A 22,532-nucleotide genomic window follows, 5' to 3' on the forward strand; every position below is an offset into this window, starting at 1 on the left:
AAAATTATCTATTCAAATTTATTTCATTCAAATTAATATTAAAATCGTTTTCATTTGAGCTTTAATATAGCTTTATTAATTGATATCGTATCATGTCCAATCATTTTTTTTCCTTTCAACTTAATTAATCTATTTATTTTTGCTAATCTTAAGATACATATTAAATTCAGAGAATATTCAATTTACATTACACTTAATTAATTATACCATTGTTAGATTTTTATTAATATTCTCGAGGTGCTCCTTGGCTTTTATTCTAAGAGCTGCAATTGAATTTGTTCGTATATCTGTTGCGACCGCATTTACTGTTGAACTCGAACTTATTGTCATATTTAATGCATTTCCATCTATTAAGTGATCATCAACTGGACTATCTACCCTAATTTCTACAGAGCTTTTCTTGTCAGGTGATGGTGATCTCATTGATTGCATACTTGACGATGGACTCATTGATGCTGACTGTTGAGTCATATGTTGTTGATTTCCCATCATTGGCATTGTTGTTGCTGAACTTGTAGGAATTGCAGCTGGAGGCAAATGAGAAGGCGGTAGTATATTTTGTGGTGAAATTCTTAATGAACCATTTTGATGTGACATTAACTGACCCATAGTCATATTCGATGGATTTAAACTAAGTGGAGGAGTAAGATAACTAGGATAAACTGTTTGTGGATGTGATAGAAAACCTGGAAATAAATTATTTTTATTTGATTATTAAAAATTATTTATTAAAATGAATATAGATAAATTAAATACCTGGTAAAGCAGTAAGTAAAGGTGGTGAAAGCCATGGGTCAACTGGCATATTCATTCCTCCATTACATCCCAAACGATGTGGTAATTGTGAGAAATGAGAAAGTCCGAGTCTTAAACTTTCAGATTTTTCCTGTCTTCTCCATTTTGCTCTACGATTCTGTAATTATATTAAAAATATTATTAATGCTGATGAAGAATCAAATTGTTTATTTATTCTTACCTGAAACCAAACCTATTTATTGGAAGAAAAAGAAAATAGAAAAAATATATTAGTAAAAAAAATTCCTTCAATGTTAACCAATTGCATGGTTGGTAAAAAAGAATTAAAGTAAATTAATGCATAAAAAGCTTTTTAATTCATAGATAATGTGTCACAAATTATCCTTAATTGTTCCCATTGTATATCACATTTCAGTATGTTTTTAATATTTTATTCAAATCATAATGGAAATTAGTTGTAATCTAGATATTGTATGTATGGATATGAAATATTTATAGAAGTATGTTTGAGTGCGTAAGGGAGGGTCGATCAATTACTGAGCAATTTGTTTGATTGCAATTGTCTATTGTTTATGTGACTTTTTGAAAATTCACGTCTAATGCCTTTCGAAATTGATTAATGATATTGTATAATCATTGTGGTGTATTGTTGGATGGAAAATAGTGTTAAAACCCCCTTGTGATTTTCTAAATGAATGCATAATGATGAAGTTCATCAAGAATCATATTTTTTTTATTGCCTTCTTTTGTCAATACCAATTTTTTCATTTATGGATATCCACTTTAATATTTTTATCATATCTATGTTGAATAAAAAATTTCAACAAGATTTTAACGTACAATAATTATATTAAATTGTCGTCATAAAAGATTTTATGAGACTCCATATTCGTTTACTCATTCAGGTCTATAGGAAAACATGCAAAGTAGAATTTAATTGAATTTCGAGCACCATAATGAATATAGATGAGGAGTAGAAAATTTCATTTTTCTACAATAATAATAGATATAATACTAACCTACCCGAGAAATTGCATAGCGTTTATGTATCAAAGAATGTAGAGTACTTTGGATTGTAAAACAAATTTTCATTATAAAATAAGGAAAACATCATTAACCATAGCCATAACAGAAATTTGTCCAGTTCAGTATAATAAAAGCATAAGCAATTATATTTTCTAACGAAACGGCTATATGTATCTACTGCTCTTGCTTGCTATATCATGACAAATATGGCCTTTGTATCATCAAAATTTTACGTATGTTTGTATACATAAGGTATACATGTAGATAAGATAAATTAAACTAAAACAAACCCCTCAAGAAATTTTATATCATCATATTAACATCACCATTACTTCATTTTTTACTCTTTACCAAAACCATTTTCCAATTTTAATTTTTATGATTGTGTAAAAAGCTCATGTGAGTCTACTGAGTACTGTCGGATTTTGAAAGTGTAGGAAGTAAAATTTTCATCTACGTACATATGTATATTTGTATATTCGCATAAAATTGACTGAATAAACTGTAAAATTCAAAATATTGAAAATCGATTTTTGCCTTGAAATTTAATAAAGTATCTCTTTTTTTCTTTTTGTTGTATTCCATAAATAAATCCTTCATAGCTCTCAAATACTTCACATTCTCTGGCATTCGTACGTTAACAATTTAATAAAATCCTTGCAATAAATTTGAAGGGAAAAGCAGATAAAGTCAAATGACGTGAGTACAAATTCGAGCAATTAAAATACGAGCTGTAAATATAATTAAATTATAAACACATTTTGTATTACGATGACCGCTCTATTAAGATAATTTTATTTTATCAATCAAGTAAGAACATGATGTTATGAGAAACCACTGGAATATCGATTTATCATTTAAAAGGGTTAATTAAGGTTAAATTTTACCATCTGACGAATCTCACAATTACGAATAGATTTACTCTTTTGACGAGGAAGCAACTTATGTTGACAAGTTGGAAATTGAATTTTTTTCATGAACATACATACTTTTAACCACAGCATTTGAACAAGTCATTGTTCGTTTTATTAGATTTCAAAAGTTCCTTCTACATTTCTTTACCAAACAATTCATGAAACGCTACATAGCTTTATGTTCATAAAAATATGAAAAGATGAAATTTTCCAGCAATTTTCATCTGAATAGAAGATAAATCAATTTTTAGAGGCTTCACGCGAATATTTACTCGAAGTTCATACGAAAGAATGTTTTTTATACTGCATATATATATTTGAAAAAGAGTTATTGAGTTATGCTTCACTAAGATTATCAGACACATTTTGCAACACATAATTAAGGTTTTAAATTACCCTACTGCTTAATAGAATAAGGAAATAATTTGTTTAATTCATTTTCAATTTATAAACCGATAATAATTTGACTATGAAGTTTTTGAATGCAATGCCATTAATTTTATTCTGTTTCGTGCAAATTTGAAAATGTATGTGGGTATAAAAAAAAGTAAAGAGGAGAAAATTAAGGGAGCTGTCAAAAACATTTATCTGCTTTTCAACAAGAAAATTACTTTCATAATGGTTAGTAAGAAAGAATCAAGAAGAAAAGTTGTATATATACATTTACAAACACAATATAAAGAGAAATTGATTTAGTCTCTTACAACTCACACTTTTTCCTCTTGATACTTAATATTTTCACCTTCTTAAACTTCACCCCATCCTTAACTGAGACGTGCAAAACATTTTCTTGATCGTTACTAATTTCCCATTCTTCGGTTTTCACTTTCGTTCCTACGATTTTTCTAAGTGTGTGTATGTATCTTTGTGTAAACAAGTGAAAATACATAATATAATAATGTTATTTTCATAAATGACTCATGAATTTATCATCGTGTCACAATATGAAATATGTATAAAAAACGATGCTAAAGGGCATAGAATAAAAGTAATGACAGTAAGAAGAGTAGAAATCTCATTTGTACGCATGATGAAATAACGATTTAATTTCATTCTTTTGCCTTCCAATTTTATCATCATCGTTGTCGTACGACAAAACGATAAAGAAAAAGAAAACTTTTCCTCCAATTAAGGATAAAATAGAAAATTAACAAAATAATTTAATTATGATGGAGGAGAGAGACGAGTTTGTATTTTCATTATGCGGAGCGCAAAAATGGAAGGAAAAACTTTTTTCTTCTCTCTGTTTTAATAATTTTCCAATTTTCTTCAATTATTCAGCAAACAAGCCATGAATGTTGTACAAAAAGGAGAAGAAAAATGTCGTTAATTGATGGAAATTCACTTTTTCTTTTGCTATGAAAAATATACACGGTCAAAAAGAGAGAGAGAGAAAAAAATTATTATTAATGTGCAAAAGCAAAAAGGAAAAAGTTTTTAGATGCGATGACAAGCGATAAAAAAAATTTAATTATATGAAAGTGTTTTAATTAAAAATTCTAATTAACCTCTTTTTCCCTCTCTTTCTTTTCCTATCTCCTTAAATTTTTGCCTATAAGCTTGACATAAAATGAATTAATTACGGCAAATTACTTTTTTTTCATCTCCACAATACGAATAATGAAAATTGGCTGAAATAACTTCAAATTTCAGGTTTAAACTTTGCCTAACACTTCTTACTTTTCGAATTCTTTAAAGTTACAGAAAATACGAGTCTCATTGGGATCGAATGCAGTTTTTATATTTTTCATAACAAGATGATTAGGCACCTAATTATGGGATACAATAGGAATGAGGATGAGAACGCCATTTTGAAAATAAAAACCATTCCTTATAGCATCACTTTTCATTCTTTTTTTGGATCCATAAATTTCCCTCTTTTTCCTCATCTTCCCTTTTCACAAATATATACGTTCTTTCCTCTCTTTATTTATTCATCCAACCAAGCATCTATCCATCTATCTTGATATAATCTTTAATTTCCTGAAAAATACTTCAAACGATGCGGAATGATTGTTGGGGTGTTTTTTCTTCTTTTTTATTGTTCTTTCCTTACGTTAATGTCGAAAACAAAGTTTAGTAAACTCCAATAGTGTGTACGATTCAGACATGTATTTAATTATGTAATAAATTAATTGGAGAGAATAAAAAATGTTCATTAAAATCGTAAAAATTATTTATATGTCTGTATTACGAGCGCATGCCTTCAGGGCATCATATACTGTGACTGAATGAATGGAACAGTGATACAAATGTCTCTTATTCACATACATTAGATTATTATTATTATTATTGTTGTGTTGTAGTTGCCGTCGTCACATCAAATGGCTTTGTTTGTTTTCTCTTCCTACAATTTTTTTTCTCTCCTTTATCTGTGCAGGAAAATAAAAGGGAGACATGAGCTTGATGATAATAATAAATGCTTTTTAAACAGAACTGACGCATGCGTTTCATCACATATTCAACATCTCATTTTCAGACATGCATAAAAATGTATCTTTTATCATTTCGTCATACCGTTGGAAAGTTGGTCTACTAGGGTCTAGGACAAATTAAATGATTTGCGAGCTTACACTTGCAAACTAAAACTTCACAAGTATCAAAAAGCTTTAAATTTCTTTAACAGTGATAAATAAATGTTCATAATCACTGAGATGCTTCTTTGACTCAAAAAATTACCAAAATTAAAATGAAATAAACTTGGTGAAAGAAAATTTACTATTCAAGCTTCATAAAAGTATTATAGAAGAACGACAAAGAGTGTGAGAAAGTAAATTTTACGCTAAATTAAATTTAATTAAATGCTAATTCGTAGAGTAATTATTGAAGAAGAATCGTTTTATGTTTTCTCGATCAGTAAACAAAACAGTCTACAATTCATAGAACTTAAATTTGTATCACCAACGGCAAAAGGCAAATACACAAGCGATAATGAAACTGTATAATTTTTAGAATGAAACGAAAAATGTCAAATTCGATGAATAAGTTTTATGTTTCATACATAGTTTAATAATGAAGTCACATGCCAGTACTTTGTTTCATTTTTTTTTTTTGAATCTTTACACCAGTACATACAGATGTAGTTGCACAAGCCTCATTTGGACGTATCGTTTAATATAAGTAAACAAACGTATTTAATATCTGTTTGATTTCAGCTTTGCCATTTCTTTTATGCTTATGTGTATACATGTTTAGAGGGTTGAGGGTTGATTATTTGTAGCAATGACTCAAATAAGTTCAAAAGACCAATTTTTGTCAACAAATCGTGTATGGGAAGTTTTAAATGATCTCGGAACAAAATTTCTCATCCTTCGAGTTTTAAGTAGCAGAATCAACAGTAGCATTATTAAATTTAATAAATTCACTTTTAACTGTGATTTAACTAGTGATTATTAGGGAGTTAATTAAACACTTGACACGTGTTTGCTTTTACAGTAAATTACACAGTTCATTTGAGATGATTTTTTTTGCTGTTGATGTGAAACGATGGGGTGTACGTTGTATTTTACTTCTAAACTTCACTCAATTCCTATCACAAATATTGTCAAATTATTTTCTTGCTTGTTGCATGTTCATTACATTTCATAATTTCCAGCGGGTTGCCAAATATATCCTGAGGGCTAAAACAAGCAAAATAATTTTTTGACATAAAGCATAAGCCATGAGAGAAGAGCACGATACTTGACACCTTCTGACTTTTATGTCAGCATGTTTGTGACAATTTTAATGAACTACTAATATCCAGAAAAAAATCTTTTGTCGGTTCAATCCAATCGTAGAAAGAGCACTTAAAAATAAAATTGATTATGGACCAGAAATAAGAATTAAGTTTTTTATTTAAAATGAATTAATTTTATCGTGGATGTAGAATCTAAATGGATCATATTAAAGCAAACATTTTGTAGTTATTTTATTATTTTTTCATTGTGTCATGATCCTCGTATTCTCTTGGATTATGTGTTCGTATTTGAAATACATCAAAAAGGGGATAAAAGGACTTTTCAAAAGATCAAATCAACATTAATACTTAAAAGATCTATCTAACATGAGAATCATACTCTTACAAAGAAATTTCCTATAGTCATCATGATTTTGGTATTTTTTATTATGTTTAAATTAGAAACCACTTAATGTATTGTATTGTCTATTACTCTTCATACCTTTTAATTCAGTCTATTTAGTGCTTGAATAAGGACAACTTTTTTTGTTATTGTTACGAGGGTCTTTTCCCTTTTACTCCTTGTTTTTTGTGTTTCTTTATTGTCGATAATTGCTTGTTATTTTAGATGCCTCAGTACAAAAACATTTCTCAATTAGTCATTTAATCGTTACTCCTGATGCCAGATGGAAGTTCATCACTTTTTAAAGTATTTTTTTTTTTGCAGAATGACAACAACATATGCAACATAATTGGACTAATTTTCACATCAAATTTGTAGAAATGTCGGCGCTTCTACTTTTATCTTCTACTACTGTCTTTTCATAATTTTATTCTTCCTACTTTAAACGTAAGACAAATGAAGTCTAAGATGAAATGAAATAATGATGATGTATGTAATTGTATACCAAATCTATTGAATCATTCTTTTTTAAAATCATCGGCAAGGAAATTTTGTCTTTTTTCTTTTAGTAAGTAACTTGATCTTCTTAACCACAAACTTTTTAATAAGCGGCAAACGTTCTTTTATTTTCAATTTGCTTTCATCTACATACATTGGAAAGTTTCTTGTGAATTTAGTAATAAAATTTGTGCGTAATTTAGTAAGTGAGCAATTTTTTTTAATTTGAATTTGAGAATACATATTTAAAGTAAAAATCCAAATTGAGTGGATCATTGGTAGCTCCATGACCTTTCATTTCTTCACATTTAAAGTAAAATAAGATGATGTTATAAGATAGACAATTCAAATTTAATAGAACATGTATTGCTAAGTATTGTAAAATTACGCTATGTATGGAATCAATAATGACAGCAATATATTCACAGTACCAACTATTATTTACGGTTTTTCATAAATTCATTGGGATTGCTCATTTTATTCAAATTAAGAGAAATATTTACTGTAATTGAGTGAAGCAAAATACAAAAAGAATTGTATAAAAGATTCAATTTTATATCAACTGTGAGTTCATGCATGATAATCCTAAACACACGTTTTAATTCACTCTGTATTTTATTACGGTTGAAATAATACAAATTGAGAGTAAAACGAAATACGAGTGGAACCATCGTAATATGTTTTCCCATAAGGTTTAATTATAAAAAAAATCTAGTGTTGTTTTATTTTTTTGAAAAGGGATAAAAAGAAACAAAATAAAATAAAAATAAAAGTAAATAAAAATATATCACTGGTTCTACACTTTCAGAAAAAAAATTGTTTTGTAATTTGAGTACTTGTTGTTTCTCACTTTTGTGATATCTGAGGAAGATCTCCTAAATTTTAAGTTTATGCTACAAATATTCTATCCCGAATAGCACGACGTATTTGCTATGTCGCCGTATTAATGTTAAAGCCCTGACGGCATCATGACGCCTAATTTCGATCCATTTTTTCGGCGAAAAATGTAGTTCTTCGTATTGTGTCGATCGGGTATACTAAATCTTTCTGATAAATTATGGCATAATCAAATAAAGCAATTTTAAAGATGAAAGATTAAAGGATCGTAAAGCAATAAAGAATAAAATGCTCTGAGAACATTTGTGCTTATCATTTCCAAATAAAGGAAAATTCAAGTGTTATTTCCCATCATAATGCACCATAAAAAAACTATTAACATTGTTTATCCCTATATTTAGCTGCATATCTTAATCGTAAGTACAGTACATATTTCATCCCCTTGAAACTCTTCAATTTGTCATTTTTATTTCGTGTAATGATAAAAATGATGTGCATAATTTCTGCAACATAAATTCAAATTTATTTAATTTTCCGGTTGAGTTGCGAATGGAGAGAAAACTTTTTTTTGTTTAATCCGATTCGTTATTGTTATGATCCAATTTCTTCTTATTTTCTTTTATTCAAACTAATGACGCATAGCATGTGTTTCGTTTAACATTTATAATAATAGTAATGTAAATCCATCTTTATTCAACTCTTTGCATCTGCTTCGTATCGCATCAATGGAAATGAGAAGGGAATTAACCATAAGTAAGCAATAGCAAAGCAAACAAAAAGACCATTGAATTATACAGCCAATTTATTTATTATTATTTTTCTTTTAAAAATTTGATTTTGATGGCAGGTAATAATAAAAGGAAGTAGGTAATTGTTTATGTATGTATATAATAATAAGAATTTTTCTTTGCATTAATATTCAATTATGAAATTAATAAACGTTGAATTGTTTTAATTTCTTTGAGGTGGTATGAATGTTTTACCCTGTCTCTCTAATCAAATGGTTTTAACAAGCTCTACACAATTTTTAAAGCCATTAGAACCTCGGAATCGATCATCATAAACATGTTTCTACTTCTAAAATTCTCACTCAAGTAGATAATTTAATGTTAGTAAATCGATTAATCACTTGATGTGACAATATAGTTCTTAAAAAAAGGAAAACATATGAAAAGAGAAATTGATGTAATTTTCCATCATAAATATTTGTTATTAAATTAAATTTACATTTATAAAATGTAATAACAAAAAGGTTTTGATCCCCTCTATGTATATGATGACAAGTGGAAGAAAATTTCATTCAATTTAATGCAGCATTATATTGTTGAACAACAATGATTACAAAACGTGGGATGAAGTATCTTGCAGTGTTTGGAAAATCACTTTTCAATCAAAATTATGACAATTATTAAATTTATTGAGTTTGACTTTGCAGTCTCAATCACTTTAATGTTGATAAAGAGGCATTAAACGAGTTAAAGTACTTTAAATTGATTTATGAAATTTATCAAAAACGCAAAAAAATGAACTGCATTGCAAGGATGTTTAATAGAATCTACATCTGTTACATTTTTTGGAACAACGTAATAATTTCTTGTTTTAATGAGTAGGAGTGCCTTTGCAGGCAAATCTAATTTCAGTGATTTCTCATTACTTTTCAACTTTTTTGTATTATCTGAGATTTAATTTTAAAAGAACAAATTTAAAGAAATTTTCTTTGTATATCGATCCAACAGTAAATTTTGTTTTCAACTGCTGCGACGATGAAGGAATAAAAAAATGTATGAGACGTACAACATAGGAACCACAGTGGAAATTTTTTGATAGTAATCATAACACGAGGAACTTTGAAAAAACTGTATTGTAATGTATGGGAACCCTTGGATTTATATTTATTCCTCATTTTTCGGCAATTCAAATATTCAAATTAATTTTTACAAGTTTTATTTCAGGATCTCGTGATAACTTCGAATAAAGGAAGAAGTTGTTTTTGTTTCAGATTTTACGGAGAGAAAAATGAAATAAATTTATTGGCATTTCACCTTTTTGAATTTAGTTCCTAAAGAGGGGATACCTGCAATAATATTTTTTTTTCACGCAGCAATTCAACAACCACACAGGGTGATAGATAATAAATTAAATCATAAATTTATTGTAACGCGCCAATAATAATAATATTTTGTGTTTTCTAGGGCACCGCGTGAACCTTAATGTGTTTGTAATTTCTTTTAATTTCTCTTTTTTTTGCAAACAATACAGTCAAGTAACGTGACAACTTGTACTCAAGGGATTCGAAATATTGGTATACGTACACAAACACATGAACGTAATTACGCTTTTTATGATCAACAATAAAAGTTGGAAGTTGAAATGAAGAAATTTGAAGAAAACTATATTTTCATTAATTAATCGCACTTATTTGAAAACCGTGGTGATTAAGACATGAAGAAAAGAAATTTATTTTTGTGTAACGCACTTTAACACGCAAAAAGGTTAGAATATGATGGAATGGTAAAAAAGATTATCGTCAAGTAAAGGGAGGAAAGAAGATATGCGTGACACACAAAGTTTGACATTTCACATATGATAAGTTGTCAATATATTTTATCCCTCATTCTATAGAAACAAACACAAATTTTATTGCCAAAAATTAAAATGAATGGAAAATTGATTACAAAATATTGGAAAAGGAAAAAAAAAGTTTATTTGAACATAAAGAAAACAAAACTTAAATTCTTTTTATATTCTAGAAGCAATGACAAAAATATAAATTATGTAATAAAGGCGAAAGGCAATCATTTCAACAAATTTATTTCCGATTTATTCATGATGACATATATCGTCGGCGAATATTATAAGTTTCAAGTTTATATGTGAAAGAGAAGAATTTTCATATTTATGTTATGGGACAACGACATACATCGTGCTGCATATATGATTTTTATTTGGGGAGAAAATTTACATATATGTGATCGGTTTTTCATGCGATATCACGAGTTATTGATTTTATTTTACCTCCATATAAATGTTTTTATATTTTTCAAGCATTTTTTTCTTATTTTCTCACAGATACTGCAGTCATAAATATCGACGAAATGAATTTCCATTTAATAATAAGATATAAAGAAGAGTATGTATATGAGGAATAATTTTCTTTAATTTAATCCACATTTATGAGTTGTTTTCTTTCTCATTTCTTTTGGTTACAGGCATTATATGTTGTTTGCTAAGCATAATCATGTTACCATAAATCATGACTTTGTTATAAAAATAAAATTTATTTATTATTTTTTTCTTCCAGGTGAAATGGCATAAGTAAATTTTATTTATGTTTTTCTGCTCCTTATTTTCCTGCTTATTTCCTTTCGTTTTTCGGAAAATTAAGCTGAAAACGACAAATATTTCAAGAGGCAAAACTTTTAATTGAATATAATGAAAGGGGCTTGAATAAGATTTAACGTTAATCTAAATAAGTCGATAATAATCAGCTAACTTTCCCTCTTTGTTAATTATGTTATACTAAATTCAGTTAATAAGAAACTTTTATAATTTGTTAATAAAAATCACAAAACATTTTTAAAGAAAATATTGAAATTATATTGCTGTCATCATACTACATGAAAGCCTTAATTTAAAACGGAAAATTATCACTAATTTGATATGACATCAATTAGGCAATCCAGGAATTAAAAGTGAATAAACAAAGTGATAAAATTACTCAATAAGTATGAAGATATAATACAGTGACGAATTTGTGATTTAAGCAATGATAATGAGCACTCTGTTATTCATAGTTCATGATAAAATGTCATTAATTGTGACTTTAATCGATATACTTAAGATAAGGATCTAAAAATAAGGGAGAATGTAGAATTAAGTGAGTTACTATATATGTAAGTTAGAAAGAAAGAAATGTACGATAATTTTATGAGTATCAACATAGTCAAGCATTAGTCCTAAAATAATTAAATTAATTAGTGTCGCCGTATCGCGTGCATAATTTGGTCGTATTGGATTTTTTATTTATTCGCTCATTCACAAACAGAGAAGGAAATGTTGAAGAAATGTAAAATGAATGTGGGTTAAAATCATATTAAACAAGGTTTTTCATGCATATGGCATATTAATTAAGTACACAAAAACAAACGCTAAAAAAGCTTACGTTCGTAAAATATTTTAATTATAATAAGGTGTTTACATTCCTTTATGAATATATTGATTAGAGGATAATCAGAATAAAAATGAAATAGAAATTAATAATTATAAGTATGATTATCTGATGTAGTGAGAAATTAAATTACACCAAAATATACTTAAGTAATCTTTTAAATTTAAATATCATCAATCACATTCAAGACTTCCCTTCACTTAATTATTTGCTTGACGTTGTAAAGTGTTTATTAATAACAAGTTAAATGTGAAAAAAGGATAATTAAGCATTATATTAAGCAACATATAAAATGTAATGAAACCACTAATGGCATAATCACCTACCGAAAAAAAAAATAAATGAAAGAGAAGAGGAGAGGAGAAGTTTATAATATTTAATTTTCCTTTCAACCCTTTTACTTTTCCTTTAACGCTTCACACACATTAGACTTACTTTCACTATATTAGCTATCCGCAAATTACTTTTTATAGCTCCACTGTTCACCATAGCTTTGTAAATTTATTTATATGAGCATACAAATCCTTCTTTCTTTTTTTTTTTTTTTTGTTTTCCTTATACAGTGTGAGAAAAACATATGCTTTATTGTTGCTTATTAGCCATAACATAAATTTAGTTATTTTTTTTCTTTCTTTCTTTTTATATAGCATTAAATTGCTCACTGAAGTGAATTTATTGTTCTTATTAACACAAAAATTGTTTTTATAAAAAGTGTAGTGAGATATTCGGAAATTACTAACATCAATAGGAAAAATCAACAAGGAAAACAATAATAATAGAAGCAATAAAACCTAAAGAATGCACAGTAAAGGGTTGAAAAGCAAGAGATGAATAAAATTGAGTTTTCCAATTTTTTTTTTGCATTCCTTTAGCTGTGAAAAAAATCTTTTGTGGGAAGTCTAGAACGTTTTTGCTGTGCAATATTTACAGCCGACAAATGACATAAATGAGAGTGAACGAAATAATAAAGAAAGGAAGGAAAAATAGTAAAGCGTTTAAAATTGATTGACTGTGAATAAATTAATTTGTTTTCAATTACATTTCCTTAATGAAGCGTGGAATTGATGCCATTTCTGTAAACATTGATCACAATTGCAAAAGTAAATCTTTGTGAACTCTATTAACAATTGTGTGTATGCCAAGGATCCAAAATTTATTGTATACATGAGTTTTAATTTTTTTAAGTTTTTAATATGTATCAGTTTTTAAATGTCTATCATTTTATTAGATTGATATTGAGATCTAATTTGAGTTATGAGTTCAATTTCCTTATCAATACAATACAATTGAATTGAGATAAATTGAAATGTAAAGGAAATCGTTTCCCATTTTGTCTGATCTGATTTTCTCTCTTTCTTTTTCTTTTATATACTTTATTTTCTCTTTTGGATTGGCAAGAATATTTTTTTTTCCATATCTATGGTTGGAGAATTTAAAGAAAAACGAATAAAAAACCAAACATGTATTTGGTAGAACTCGTAATCGTAATCTGTGCTCGAATGTTGTGACAGAGACATGGCAAATTGAAAAATAAAAAAAAAACTTCTTTAAATTGCATGAACGATAATGCTGTCTTTATATTTCGTGTACTAAGGGAAAGACATTGCTTAACTGAATGGGACTATAATAATACTTCAATTTTATTTTCTTCCTTTCTCCATGCTGTGTGACAGAAAAAAAATTTCCTTTCCTTGAGAAAGAAAATTGGCAAGACATTTTGAAAATTGGAAAATTGGATTGTATGTATTCCCCAATTCTTCTTTTTTGTTTGATTTTCTTTCAATTGATTTATATTGTTCTTCTTGAAAAGAGAGAAGGAGCAAAAGCAGAAAGGTAGAATAAGAAAATAGAAATAAATTAAATGGTATGAAATTTCATTACGAAGATTTCTATATCTTTATATTTTCTTCAAGAATAAAACCATTACGGTTTTTACCTAGTTAGTATGTCAAATGACTATGAGGTTTTGTGTGTATTCATCAGGAAAAAATAATTGAGAATTTGTACTGCATAAGAAGTATTTTCTGCCAAAAATTTTCCTTTTTTTGTCTTGACATTTAGCCAATTAGTTGCACGAAAATAATTAATTTTGTGAACGATGATAATCATTGTAGATTTTTGGAAGTTTAAATAATTTACTAAATAGAATTCCTTATATTAAAATTAAAAATTACCTCTATTAAAAATATAGGATATCCGATTATCTTGTTATCTTTTTAATAGAATGCTTAGTTTTGAATTGCTTTATTAAATAACATTCAAATTTATTGCATGCATGCATGTAGATGTAAAAATGTAAGAAAAACTTTAAATTAATTTTCTTGCATTGCATTTCTCCGTTTGAGACTGGAAAAATTCTTTACTATAGGAAAAAAGCTTAAGTAATTTAAATTGAAAACGGAATTCGCTTCAATCAAATAAGGCATATCGTAAATGTTTTCTCGTAATACGTATGCAACAAGCATATTTTTTGAAAATAACAAAATAACGAGTTTAAAGTATTAGACGATGGATGCGAAGGAGGAAAACAAAATGACAAATGAGAATCGGATAATAATAATTTTAGAGGATTACCAATTAAATTACATGTGTGCGTCAAAGTCTGATGGGTTTACAAGTCAAGATGTCAAAATAAATTGAACACGTATTTTTAAACTGAATATCATATTTTCCCTATTTCTTATTGTTTGTAGATCACCGAAGAATTTCGTATAATTTGTGAAACATTTTCAATGAAGTCTACTTTATATATTTTTTGTATTATAAACTCACCTGAACTCTAACTTCTGGCAAATTAACTTTCATTGCGAGTTCTTCACGTGAATAGACGTCAGGATAATGACTTTTCTCAAATGCCCTTTCCAGTTCATGTAATTGATATGTTGTAAATGTTGTTCGGTTCCTTCTGTGCTTCTTTTTTGAACATGAATCATCTAAATTGGAAATAACAAAAAATAATAGGTGTTTTAAGTTTCTACAAATTCGACACTTGTTTTTACGCACCTTCATCTTCACTTCCAGAATTCAATTTTTCACCTTGATCACTAGAAACTGTATTTTGATTCATATCATCACTAGATGCATAATTCATTCGCATGTCATTTGAGTTTCCATCTTCATTTATTTTTCTATCATCTATGGATGTTATACGGTAATCATCATTTGAATTTCCACTAACTATATTGCCATTGTAAGGCGTCTGGTGATGTTGATCTTCGTATGGATTTCGAGTTGGAAAGTTTTTCATATAATCATTACATTTGTATTTTAAATTTTCTCCATCTAACACTGCAGTATTTTTCTTTAAAATTTGCGATGTTTCTTTTACGTCATGATTTTGAATGGAATCATCGTAATCGATTGTATCATCATATGATGACGATGATGATGTATTCTTACTACTATTATTGTTTGGCTCATCATCTTTATGATTTTCACTGTGATTACTATTTACTGTTTGTTGATTATGCTGATCGATTGTTTTGTATTGATTTAATGAATAATGATGAGCATGCTGATCAGCTATTATTTGTTGTGGATAATTTTGTAAGTGATATTTTTCGTCTAACATGAAGGAAAAAACAAAAATAAGAATACGTTAAAGAAATTGTTCAAAGCATTTATTTCAGGCATTTTGGGGGATGTGGTAGTGAAAAAGTTAAAATAATGAAAAATTTGTGAAAAAATGTTTTGTCACAAGGACTTTTCTATAAGTCTCGTATAAACAACAAAATTAAACTTTATTATAGACTTCTGACGCGAAAGTAGTGAAACTTTTGAATTTCCATTTCCTGTGACTTTCTTCACCCTCCTTTAGTATCGTTTACAGCATTTTTCAAATCGTTAATTTTCACTTTAATTATTTTTAGTTTGTTGAATGCAAAATAAAAAAAAACTTTTCTACTTGTTGTGAACTGCCACGACAGTAATTTTTAACTACGAACATTTTTTTAATGGATGTTTTGCATGCAAACTTGTTATTTCCCATCTAAATGAGCTCTGCAAATTCAAAAAGAATACCAGGAATTGAAAACTAGAATTTAATTTAATGTGATTTAATGGATAAAATTGTCGCGCGAAACGTGGTGAACCATTCAAACTTTTTCTCTTACTCTATACATTTTTTTATTGAATCTATTCTTTCCCGTGCATATTTTTTACATGAACTGAATCTCGCGCGCGATCGAAATTTCATTTGCAATTAATAAAACAGTTTCGTGAATCGTGTTCATGTTTCGAGGTTTTTAGATTTTAATTTCATTTCATTCACATTATTCTCTCATATATGTGTGCATAAAATATGTATATTTTCATGAATATGGCAAGCATTAATGCACAATTTTAATTGCACTTTGAAAAGAAACAATTTTGCGTTTTAGTGCTGGAAATTAAAATCAACTATAACAACAACAGCAACATTGATGAGCTTAAAATTTAATTGTATTTTTGAATATATGTACAATACAATGTTCGATGTTGGCATAGAAAAAAAAAATACAATTATACTAAACAAAATGTGAAAGATTATAATTCACAATGGAAAATTGTAATTACATTCTAATTTATCGCATGATTGATTAATTTTTGCGTTTTGAATTTTCCCATTTTTCTTCTCAGTCTCACTTTTTCACTTCTTCTCTAAAAAAACATTTACAGCATTTTTATATGCGCATGACATTATCATAACTTATATTCACACATAAATTCATTCATTCTTATTTTCCTGTCAAGTTAAACCCAGCAGTATACTGGAAACAATTTAATTTTTTAATTGAACTCAACATGAAAATTCTGATTTAATTATGTACAGTTATTATTATAAGCTCTGTATAAAAGTTTTATTTAATTTTTTTCTTATGCTTAAGGTAATTTTCACATTTCCAACTTGTGCTTATTTTCTTTCATTTACCACAACATCATATTCTGAAAATATATACATATTTAAATATATATATAGAGTGTGTTTATGGCATTTCGCTTTAATTAATACCAAAATTAGTTATGATTTGCTTGAAATTGCTACACGAAATTTTCCCGTATTTTGTTTAACCATTTTGGCGCGTATTTTCTTCCTTCCACTCTTATACTATGTAAATAAATATATAAAGAAAAACAACTTGAGCAAATAAGCGAATGAGCACGTTTATAAAAAGCTAACAAACAAGTTTTATAATTAAGCAGAATATGAAATTAATGCATAATTACTGATTACTGAAATGACTTAAAACTACATTGCCTGCTTATAATAAATGTAGACCAAAGCAAAGAGATTGATTGTTCACGAATGATCGTAAAGTTAAGGATATAAAAAACGCAAACCTTAACTGAATTAATTTTCCCTCACCCTTTACACTTTGTATGAGAATTTTTTTATGAGCAAGCTGATAATTTATTTCTTGAATAATTTTTTGTTATATATTCAAGTAATTATTTTAGGTACTTTTGTGTTTACTTTTACTAAAAAAAAATCACAAAAAATTGTTGATTTATTATTAACACAAGCATAAAAAGAAATACAAAGGAAAATAATAAACTTAATACATTATTTTCTTTTTGTTTAAGCAAATAACTTCTATTTAATTGACATCAGGATCTCTAATTAATTCGTGATGTAAATTGTTGCTTATAACGTCAAAAAGTCAAACCTAATGAGCTTTAATTGGAACAAAATTTATGTACAAAGAACATGACTTGATATGTTTGTATTTTGTACAAGTCTTGCGGGCATCTCTTTCATTTAATTTTATACTCTTCTTATCATTGTGAGGAAATGAAATCAATTAACTGTGTCAACTTTGAGTTATTTTATTATCATAATATGTCTTTAACTATCCTATTAGTCTTATTTTTTTATATACAAACTAAATATTCTACTTTATTTGTTTAATGTAATTTATAAATCTTAATCTGACAAGATGACGTTTCATTAGAGCAGCAAAAACAAAATCATTGTGGTCACAAACATGTAGGCTTAATACCTTTCACTTTAGGATTATATCATTCTTAACAGAAAAAAATTCTAAAGAAAAATTTTTAATTGCTATTCTGAAAATAATCGATGGTTGAAAATATATGATTAATCTTGCTCGATCTTCATTGAGAATGAAATAGATTATTTGTAATCAGAGAGTGAAGCTGTTTTTTCGATTAAAATCATGTTATGTATTTTTTGCGGTACAAAGTCATCTAAAACATACTTCGGTTATTAATACTGTTCTTTTGGGAAATTTAAAGTTGATTTCGATCTTACAGGATATGACTTTATCCCCCTCAAAAAATGGTTACAGCCGAAAAAATCGGATTCGCTTTATGGTTTTGATTGATAGCTTTACTGTAAATTATTAGCGCAATATTAAGGAAGAATCGGTCAAGTTAGAAGTAGTAAAAAACTTTCTAGTCAACCTTTTAAAATTAACACATAAACTTACTACATTTACTTATTTGATTTAATCACAATCTGTTCTCGCAATACATTTTGAATTGAAAAAGATTAAAATAATGTCAACCTTTTAAAATTAACACATAAACTTACTACATTTACTTATTTGATTTAATCACAATCTGTTCTCGCAATACATTTTGAATTGAAAAAGATTAAAATAATGAAAGATTTATAAGCTTCTCAAAATTATTGAAAGGCTTGCTAACAAACTTTAATATATTTGTTGAGTATATTTTTTTCAGAACCCATTAAAAATTAATATCATTGAGTTTATTAAATAAGAGAGGCACCTGCCAATCAATTTAAAAGAATGGGCAATTATCGCAAATCAGACATTTGATCAAGCTTTAACTATTGTCTATACATTTAAGTTTTGAAATTAAGAAGTGATGAATGCAACAAGAATTGTTTTTAATACTAACATTTTGAATATTCAATAGATATCCAAAAAGTAAATTCAGTTGCATTTTTATATAATTTTCAAGTGCAGAAAATGAAAACAGATCAAATGTGATTATCTCATTAATAAATGCATTAAAAAGTAAAGAAACAAGATTGAAAATATCATTCAGGCTACAAAATATCTAATGGATATTAGTTAGAACAAAAGTTTTCGGTTTAATATATTTCAAAACCTCACTATGATGCAAGACGAAAGAAGAATAATACCGCCCATAATTCAATTGATTAATTTTCTTTAAATGGATTTTGATTAAGATCGGAAATTTTTCATTAATTTTTTTTTTTATTTCGTGTTTCATCAATACTTACATACCTAATGCTTTTAAGAATTAGAAAAAAAATTGGTAGTTGAAAATCAAGACTTATGAGGTCACAAGAGCCGCACTCTAAGTAGTTATAATCAATTAATTAATTTTTCTCTCTTTTTAAATCACTAGAAGCCTTTTAAAATAAAATTTTAATGATTTTTTGTCTTCAAGTCGTTCCTTAATGAAATTATCAATCAATTTTCATCAACCAAATGCCTTAATGATTGACTTCCCGCTAATATTTAAATTTAATAGCATTTAACGTGTATGGAGAAATACACGAGGAAAAATTTTCTTCAATGAAACGAGAAGCACATTTGTCGATAATTGATTTTTGCGGTGAATGAAGGGAGAGAAGAAAAAGTGAATCTGACAGTGGCAGCAATAGAAGAATAAGAAGAATATTTTTTTATTGAATGAAATTTAGCTTTTTTCGAAGTCATCATCATAGACATCGTCATCAATCAGAAGTCATTAAAATTATAATCGAATATATAATTAAAGTGTTGTTTCACTTCCATTCGTTTGATTGTCAATTCACTTGATATATGTTATGTTCATGTTGCTCGGCATTTAATTGATGTATTTCCATTAATTGCCACCGTTTTCTTTTTCTATTCTTTCATTTTTTTAATATTCGTTATTTAGCTTTTGATTTTGATTTTTATTTTCAATTCACAATGTATGTAGTAATTACTTAATAATGGAGGGGAAGAATTAAAGAGAAAAGATCAATTTGGAAGCTAATTGAATTTTCAACACTCACCTCCAATGTTATCACAGCGATCATTTAATCCTAAAATAGCGTCTATTGTGTGTCGAGGCGTTAAAGTTTGTCCCGTATACTTCTTAGAATCTTTGATGCAGTATCCATTTTCTATAAAAATAATGTTCATTCATAGTTAAGATTTAAAAAGAATCTGTTTACGGAATTTGATATGTGAATTAAGTTTTAAGTGTAAAAAATTGAATTTTTTATAATAATCATTTTGAAATTCCAGAGCTCGAAGTCGACATGATTTTTATGTTTTATAAGTTGAGTCGACTCATATAATTTTGTTTTTTTTTACACAAAATCCGAGTCGAGTTCGAGCTCTGGAAAATTCGAAGGATAAGATTTATATTATTAAAGAATTCCTTTTTTCAATATTTTGAAGGAACATATCATTCATGCCGTCGGATCAACGAGATTCAGAAAGAAAATTTTAATTATATACCTTCTTTGAAACTTTCATCAAAGTTATCCAATTCAATTTGTCCACATTCTTTAATTTTTTCCATAATCATGTGGAAATTTTTAGTATCGCGAATGCTATCAAGCAACTTTTGTGTATTACTTATGTCACTGGGAGTGCATTGATTTCGAGCGATCAATTTCTGTATTATGCGCTCAAACAATTGTTTTTGAACATCGTTTAATGATCGTATGTCCATTTTACAATTATAAATTTAATTTCAATTGTTTTCATTTATTTTTTCAAAATTTTTTATCATGCCTCAAGATTGTCTTCAATAACAATACATAAAAATCATATGAATAAATTAATATTTTTATTTAATTATCCTTGGAGTAACGTTTCCTTATTTATTATTTTCTCATACACAATTGAGCCATAAATTGCATGACAAGCTTGTAACCTCATTAAATTTTCACTTCATATACAGAGTAAAATTATTGTTATTTTTGTTATTTAACTTTCACAGTATAATATATTCAGTGGACATGAAAATTTAAAATGCTAATCAAATAGATTTAATTATATTTATGAGCACTTTGCACCGGTTAATTGAACGTTAAACAATATTCCACAATTTTCTTTTCTCCTGCTTCTGATTCCACAAAAATGATTTATTTTAATTTCCTTTAATTTGTGTTGCGTGAAATACGAAAATTCAAACTTTAACTTTTTTCTTTTCCTTATACAATCCACCTCATAACTTTAAGAATTTTATGCACAACCGAACTCGCATACGGTACAATGTGATCTGATTCAAGGCACACATTGAACATAATAAAACAATTTTCATCGTCACACAGTGTAAAGTAAGATTCATACCGTGCATTTGTGAAAACGCCCCCTTATGAAGTTTACTTATTTTTATAAATGTATGTGTGAGAGTCACAAACACAAATTATTATGATGAATTCTCATAGTGGAAAATTGGTTTCATGCTTTTCTCGCTCTCAAATGGAAAATTATATTTCAGTTCAACTTTTTTCACATTTCTGTAAGGATCTGAGCCAATGCTCTGACAAATTATACATGTATAATAAAGCTATATATAAGGATACCGAAAGAGAGTGAATATCCTGAAGAAATAAAATGTAATGAAATAATTAAATGTTTGTCGGAGAAAATTGAAGATTGTTAAGGATTTTTGCCGTTATTGCTACTAAAGTTTATGTTGAATGTGTGCACGTGTGAACAGTACAAAGCCTCACTTTTCCTCTCTTTCCTTCTCTCTCTAACTTGTCTATATAAGTTTATGTCATTTTGCATTAGTGATATTCTTATTTTTTTTTTTGTGATTGAACATAACAATCAGAGAGAACTTTCTTCCTTTATAACATAATTGAATTTTTTATCCTTGAATTTTTTTCTTCCTTTTGATATTATTTCTAACTTAATTTAGCAGCACAAAGAACGATATCAAAGTAGAAAGAGTAAAGTGAAAATTAATTTTAATTAGTTGATGATGGATGAAATTTAATTTAAAAGTGCTAATAAAATGTTTTCATTCAATCTAATTGCTCCTAGCGTAATTCCATTTGAAAAATCCCAAACCTAAAAATAACGATTGATTTTTTATAGGTACTTAATTATCGCTATGAAAAATAATTAAAATTAATTTGAAATAATCATGGCACTCGCACCAATTTCTGTTATCATTATTATTAATTATCAATGAAAATAAAGCTTTGATTTCATTTTCGCAATAATTGTTGCAAAATAAACATAACAGGAAAAGAATTTAAATAAAACGATAATTAAATTTATTAAGTTTAATTGGAAAACAAATTACTTACACAAACGTTCATTGTGAAAGCACTTCATTCAT

The 22,532-nt window shown here is 27.5% G+C and overlaps 1 protein-coding gene across 1 annotated transcript; it reads right to left on the reverse strand.

Annotated features, from left to right (window-relative positions):
* Positions 1-35: 35 nt before the first annotated feature.
* Positions 36-21,438, reverse strand: Rx (Retinal Homeobox). Its single transcript, XM_070651189.1, has 7 exons — positions 20,690-21,438; positions 20,239-20,349; positions 15,264-15,824; positions 15,033-15,193; positions 977-988; positions 757-913; positions 36-686 (listed from the first exon to the last, which is right to left on the reverse strand). Exons 1-7 carry the CDS (start codon positions 20,904-20,906, stop codon positions 202-204), a joined length of 1,704 nt encoding a protein of 567 aa, XP_070507290.1. The 5' UTR covers positions 20,907-21,438; the 3' UTR covers positions 36-201.
* Between the last annotated feature and the right edge of the window lie 1,094 nt (positions 21,439-22,532).

The sequence above is a fragment of the Chironomus tepperi genome, unplaced genomic scaffold (assembly GCF_022539635.2).
Source record: "Chironomus tepperi strain 1889 unplaced genomic scaffold, CSIRO-AGI_Ctep_v1 contig_454, whole genome shotgun sequence".
Classification (NCBI taxonomy): Eukaryota; Metazoa; Arthropoda; class Insecta; order Diptera; family Chironomidae; genus Chironomus; species Chironomus tepperi.